At 39.9% G+C, this 7500-nt stretch overlaps 1 protein-coding gene across 1 annotated transcript in view; it reads left to right on the top strand.

Annotated features, from left to right (window-relative positions):
• LOC119574061 overlaps nucleotides 1–7500 on the top strand; it is a 44426-nt gene that overhangs the window by 32129 nt on the left and 4797 nt on the right. Inside the window, 6 exon segments of the mRNA XM_037921151.1 lie at nucleotides 2776–2869; nucleotides 3427–4117; nucleotides 4120–4934; nucleotides 5653–5798; nucleotides 6130–6241; nucleotides 7343–7500. The exon segment at nucleotides 7343–7500 is cut by the window's right edge and continues 22 nt beyond it. Coding sequence (XP_037777079.1) covers nucleotides 2776–2869; nucleotides 3427–4117; nucleotides 4120–4934; nucleotides 5653–5798; nucleotides 6130–6241; nucleotides 7343–7500 — 2016 coding nt within the window.

Genomic DNA, 7500 nt, shown 5'->3' with positions numbered 1-7500 from the left:
AAACACACAACCACACACACACACACACACTCACACACACAACACACACACACACACACACACACACACACACACACACAAACGCTCTCAAGTTGCGTGCGCATATTCTTTATTTAAAATTTTTTTTTTCCATTATTCCCCATTCATTTAACTTGTTCTTTTAATGATATTATGTTTCCTTAGCGTATTTTAAGGTTCATTTATACAGTTCTTTACAATAATCTTCTGCGCATGCGTGGTATCACGGGCCGGGTCTTTTGACAGTAGGAGCGCCGGTGAGAAATGTTTCGTTTTCAGTATTGCATCGATTCTGGTTTATTCTCAAGACCATACAGTGGCAACGAAGAAGGAAGAGACATGAGGAGCCATCAAAGTTTGATAGCTGAGGTCATTAAGGTGTCCAAACTGTTAGTTATTAGGACCACTTATTATATCGATAGATTGTATAGTCCAGGGAGTGGCAAGGTGCATATATGACCATGGAGGTCCAGGGGGCGGAGCCTACGTACTAGGAATGTATTGCGAGCATATTTTATTGTTGTTGCCTCTTTGCATCAACATAATATATTATCTCCTCAATATCTGATATAATCTTAATCGTTCATACTAGTCATATTTCTCTCACAGATCTTACTCTTTAAACGTATTAATTTGTTTAGGAAAGTTCACAACTTATTAGAGAATTTACAACTAATTTATTAACTGTAAAGTATTATATATAGTAAACATGTAAAGTCAATCACATAAATTTATATGTCAATAATATAACATCTGAGTTCATTATAATTCAATACAATTATTATACCATATTAAATATCCATCTTTTAAACTTTACAATAAACTGTCACTTTTTAACTCTAATTGTTAAACATACACACATAAGTTATCAATTTAAGCAGCTGTTTATTAATTACACATGTATTGCTGTAAAATAGTGTAAGGAGTATCAAAGAATCCTTTTCTTAAGCAACAATAGCACAACAAAAAACTAGCAAGCAAACTGAAATACACAAATACACAAATTAATTCAGCAAAACAACTAACCAAGCCAATTAAACATACTAAAGTAACTCTATACACAATACAACAAACCAAATATCTCCAGAAAAAGTAAACAGTACACAAAGACATAAACCAACAACAACAAATACAACCAAACTAAAACCCAACAACACAAGCAAACTACAGAACAACAAATACATACAAAACACAAAACTATCAAAAAACGCCCACACGAAAATAACAATCACAATCACCTAAAACACACTCCTAACGAACCGTAAAAAAAACATTACACCTAACATCAGCAACACACAATAACCAGTACCCCCAAAATCAAACCACTACACAAAACACACCCCACAAACACAACTCAACAATCAAACAATCCACACACGTATACTTCAAACGAACTTAGTCACATCACAATCTGCCTATACAACACTACACAATCACAAACACATAACAACAATACACACCAAGCACATTCCAGTCCACCATGTTCCCCTAAACAACAACACACTAAACCACACACCCAAAACACCACACAAAGTTCACAGCTTGCAGTGCGCTACATGACTTTCAAAAACAACTTCCAATATCCCCTTCTTACTTGTTCTTTATGTTTTTTTATCCCGCTATTGAAGTTCCTTATTAAGCATTTACATAATTCTAATTTAATCACGTCCGTCTTTTGAACACGTAGGACTTCCTGTGAGAAATGTTTGTTTTCATTACTTTGTCTATCGCATTCGGTTTATTTCTCTAGACCCAGTGGAAAGTGATAGACTGAGGACGCTCAAAGTTTGTAGCTGAGTCATTCGGTTCTAAACTCGTTAGTCATTGGGAAACCACCTTATTTACGTAGATTGGTACTTGTTCCAGTAACCCTTGGGTTCCGGGATGTTCCCCTCTTGCCGTTGCTATTATTTACCTGAGGTCCACGGAGGGCGGAGCCTACGTTACGAAAACGTATTGCGAGCAATTTATAAATACCGCGGTGTTAGGTTAGGTTGGATGTTGCGTTAGGATGTTTTGTTTGACGGCCACAGGGGCCCAGGCGGCAGAGCCCCCTAACTAGGGACAAAGGGCATGGCCAAGGGGTCAGGGGGCGGAGCCCAATGGATAGGGGCACGCTGTGGGCGCGCCAGCCTGTAAGGCCAATCAACGACAGCGTGGGCAGGGTAATTTGATCATGGTTTAACAAATGGTCATTTCATTTTGTTTTTATGAAAGTTATTTACAAGAACATTCCGTTTATTACTCATCTGCCACGCCGCGTACAGTTTGGGCGTGGAAGGCATTGCTACATTTGATATGCGTCATGTGATGCTAATTCCAATTTAGGATATAATATAAGTATATCTTCTAAGACATCAGAGGATATGAAATAGTTACATAGTTCTCCATACCTCAAGCTAGGTGGCCTGAAAGGCTGTAACACCAAAGATGGCGGGCATATCCGTAGGTTTTAACATGCCGATTTTCAGTTTTTTTCATGCAGTTTTTACCAAGTAATTCCCTTGATATACTTCATGCCCTCCCCTGTTATCGGGATTATCAAATCAAGATTGTCGATGGAAATGTTACTCAAATCTCCTCAACTCGCTTCAATTCATTTGCTCAACAACGCTCAGAATCGATAAAATCAGTGGCTCTTCTCCAGGGGAAAAAAAAAACATCAACATAGTTTCGAGAGCAACCCACTACCCTGTTCTCCATATTAACCCAACAGTTCACGTATTCACACTAACGGCAACTTTCCTTCCATTTTAGGGTGAAGATGTACGTTGAGGACAAAAACAGCCACCAGGGACCCATTTCCTTCACTGTTGTATCCACAATGACAGTAGGCGAACTAAGAGAGAAGGTTTGTGTACATTTTGTATTTATTTTGTCCTGATAATGTTACATTGCGTGATTTGTTTACTGGTATGTTGTTCTTGTGTAGTTTTTGTATAGATTTATAGTTCGTGTGTAGTTGTATTTTGTATAGTTGTTTTGTTTAGGTATAATTGTATAGTTCATGTTTAGCTGTATTAGTTTAGGTTATGTACAGTTGTACAGTTTTTATATAGGTGCATATTTAATGTAAAGTTGTACAATTTTTGCAAAACTGTATAATTGTTTGGTAGAGTTGTATAGTTTTTTTAAGTTGTATATCTGTATAGTTGATGTGTTGTATAGTTTACGTATAGTTGTATAATCTATTTTATAGTTTATGTATATTGTATAGTCTGTTATAGTTGTATAGTTTATGTTATTACATAGTTCATGCATAGTAGTATAGTTTTTGTTAAGATCGGGGGAAGGGCAGAGACTTCTTAAAGCAATTCCTTCTTCCACTTATCCAATGATTAACTGACACACGAATCCGAATTAAACACAATCCCCCTCATAATCACACGTTATTCTTTTGTTTCCTAGGTTTACCAGAACTTCGGCTTCCCGCCTCACGTGCAGCGATGGATCTTAGGGAAGCGTTTGGCAGACGACGACTCCTGCACTCTCGACCAGCACAAAGTCACGTCGGAAGGCTGTCCGATCTTCCTCTATCTCGTAGCCCCTCAAGCGGACACTCAGGAGAGGAACCACCAATCTCAACGGAAAACGGAATACGCCTACGTCGATACCCCTGCGAAGGCCGTTCCTCCTACTTCTCCCCCTAAGGGTTTTAGAGAAGAATGCAACGAGGTTATTTACGAGAATATATGTTCGGAGAGGGAGGAATACGAGCCACTGAGCAGAAGCGAAGCCGCGGGGCCGAAGCCGGCGTCACAGCTCCGGCAAATGCAGGAAGTGAAATATGCTCCCGTGCCTCAGAAGGTTGAAATTCGTTCGAATGTCAATGGCGTGGCTAGAGGTAGTTCGAACGCCGCAAATTCGTCCAGTAGTGGTATATATCAGAAACAAAACGTCCAATATGGAAAGGTTAATCCACCAACGAAGAAAATTGAGGAGACGGTATTGCTGCCAGTGCCAGCGAAAGGAGCGAAGAGAGAAACGACGGAAATGACAATACAGCTGCAGGCCCCACAACAACAACAACAACAAAGACAACAACAACGGCAACTACAAAACAGCAAAGACAACAACAACAACAGGAACAACAACAGCAAAGACAACAACAACAGCAGGAACAACAACGGCAACTACAACAACAACAGCTTTTACTACAAAAAAAGCAGCAACAACAGCAGCAGCAGTACCGACAACAACCACAACAGCATCAACACCAACCACAACACCAGCCGGCAGCTAAGCAAGAACCCTCCGTATTAAACCCGCCACTACAACTCCCAACACAAAAAACGGAAAGGTCACAAGACAGATCGGAGCCGCTTACGAACGCAAAACAGCCCCAGCAGAAAGCAACACGGCCACAGCAGGTACAGCAACCGACGCAGATCGTTGCCTCCGCCACCCAACTCCCCGCCACCACAGCAGAAACGGTCGACACCAGCAAGCAGCAAGCAAAAGCAGACAGCAGCGCGCCAAAGAAGAAGAATTCAGCGCAAAAGGTCTCCTCCCCGAAGCAGAAGCAGAAACGAGCGCAGCAACCTGAAAGATCACAACCAACCAAAACCAAGGAACAGCATTTAGCACAAGCACCCTCACAGACGCAACCACAAGCGCCCTCACAGACCCAACCACAAGCGCCCTCACAGACCCAACCACAAGCGCCCTCACAGACCCAAACGCAAGCACCAGCCCAAGCACAAGCCCTGGAGACTCCCACAACCAAGGACCCCAAAGCTGGCGCGCCGACGAGAGAGGAGAGCACGGGAGACGCCAGAACCCTCACGGCGAAAGTGCACGGCTGGATGTGCCCGACCTGTACTCTCGTCAATCGGTGGGAGCGTCCTGGGTGTGAGGCGTGTGCAACCGAGAGACCGGGTTCGGAGCCCCTAGGGAAAGGGGCTGCGGCGGAAAAGGTAGAGTAGGCTTTCGAGTGTTGTATAATACACGTAACAACTTATGCTATGTATATAGGATAATGCATAGGGGGTGTATATATCAGCATATTCAGGGGTACCCATTTATATACATTTACATGTGTGTGTGTGTGTGTGTGTGTGTGTGTGTGTGTGTGTGTGTGTGTGTGTGTGTGTGTGTGTGTGTGTGTCGTTGTGTGAGCCTGTAATAAAGGTGTGTGTGAAAAGGAAAACAGTTCTTTTCCTTTTCATTTTTGTGTAGACATTACTGTGTTTGTGTTCATCGTGTATGTATGTTTGTATTCATACCATACATAAGCATACACACATACATACCTACATAAACATTTCACAAGCCACAGTATAAGACCTTTTATATCATTTATATCATAGCCTATCATTCTCATCATACCAACACCACATCGTCCACATCTCCCCATCCTTTATCACATCAATCTCATCTCCCCATTCTTTATCACATCAGTCTCATCTCCCCATTCTTTATCACATCAATCTCATCTCCCCATCCTTTATCACATCAACCTCATCTCCCCATTCTTTATCACATCAATCTCATCTCCCCATTCTTTATCACATCAACCTCGTCTCCCCATTCACTCACCTCCCCCACCCCTCCTCACAACAAGCGCATCCCCCCCCCACCCATCCTCACCCCATTCGTAACTCAACCCACTGTTAAAAGCCGTTTCCTCCCCAGGGCTCAGGCTTGGGCGCCGTCGTGTCAGCTCTGGAACGCCAGGGTTACGTCCCCAACCGAGAGCCTTTTGAATGTCGCATCTGTTTCCTTGACTTTGACGTGGGCGAAGGAGCTGTGCTGAGGGACTGTCTCCACACTTTTTGTAGGTGAGTCGGTTTCATTTCGCGTTTTGGCTGGGTAGGTGTGTATTTTTTTTTTATTGGTTTGTTTGTTGGTCTGTTTGTTTGTGGATTGTTATTGTTATTGTTGTTGTTCATTATTATTTTTTTATTGTTATTATTATATTTTTTTATTATTATTATTGTTAATTATTCATTATTATATTTTATTATTATTATTATTATTATTATTATTATTATTATTATTATTATTATTATTAATTATTAATTATTAAATATTATTTTTTATATGTGTATGTATTTACTTTACGAAAGTTCCTATTTATTGATTTTAACGCCTCCTTTAATCTATTTTCAGGGAATGTTTAGCCAACGCGATAAAGTACTCTGACACAGCCATGGTTAAGTGCCCTTACCGGGACGAGCAGTACTCCTGTGATTCTTCTCTGCAGGACAGAGAAATTAAAGCTGTAAGTTTGGGTTTTTTCGCTTTTTCTTCTGTCTCTCTTTCTTACTTCTTTCTTTTTATTTTCATTTTTATTTTTCTTTCTCTTTCTTTCTCTTTCTCTCTCTTTCTTTCTCTCTCTTCTCTCTCTCTCTTTTCTCTCTCTTTCTCTCTCTCTTCTCTCTCTCCTTCTCTCTCTTCTTCTTCTCTCTTCTCTCTCTTCTCTCTCTCTCTTCTCTCTCTCTCTTCTCTCCTCTCTCTCTCTTCTCTCTCCTCTCTCCTCTCTCTTTCTCTCTCTTTCTCTTTCTCTTTCTCTCTCTCTCTTTCTCTTTCTCTTCTCTCTTCTCTCTTTCTCTTTCTCTCTCTTTTCTTTTCTCTCTTCTTTCTCTCTCTCTCTCTCTCTCTCTCTCCTTCTCTCTCCTTCTCTGTCTACGTTATCTATACTAGCTTCTTTTTGTTTATTAATCGCATCTTATTTATCTATTTATCATATTTTTTATTTACTTGTTTATTTATCTTATTTGTCTATGTTATTTATTTATTTATTTTATCTTATATATCTATCATATTCACTTTTAAAAATCTTATCTACTATCTTGTTCATTGATTTCTTCTATCGATTTATTTATCGATTTATCTATCGATTTATTTATCTATGTTATCCTGTCTTATCTTATCTTATCTTACCCTATCTTATCTATTTATCAATCCATCTATCTATCTATCTATCTATCTATCTATCTATCTTATTCATTTATTTATTTTATCTTATCTATCTGTCTATCAATCTATCCATCTGTCTATCTATCTATCAATCCATCTATCTGTCTATCCATCTATCAATCCATCTATCTATCCATCCATCCATCTATCTATCCATCTTCATCATTTATCTTATCTATCCATCTTATCCATTTATCTTATCGTACCTTATCCCTCTCATTCATTTATCCCATCCTATCTAATACCTCTCTCCATCTCTCCATGTTAGCTTCATTTATCTTATTCATGTACTTCATTTATCTTATCTTATCTATCTATCTTATCCATGTATCTTATCGTACCTTATCCCTCTCATTCATTTATCCCCTCCTATCTAATACCTCTCTCCATCTCTCCATGTTAGCTGGTGACACCTCAAGAATACGAGAAACACTTAGCGAAGTCGGTAAAGCAGGCCGAAGGGGCGATGGAGAACGTATACCACTGCAAGACGCCCGACTGCCCTGGTTTCTGTCAGTATGAAGATAACGTTAATATCTTCCAGTGTGAGGTCTGCAAGAA

Source organism: Penaeus monodon, chromosome 6, assembly GCF_015228065.2.
Source record: "Penaeus monodon isolate SGIC_2016 chromosome 6, NSTDA_Pmon_1, whole genome shotgun sequence".
Lineage (NCBI taxonomy): Eukaryota > Metazoa > Arthropoda > Malacostraca > Decapoda > Penaeidae > Penaeus > Penaeus monodon.
Note: the sequence above shows the minus strand (reverse complement) of the source record. Positions and strands in the feature narration are given on the sequence as shown.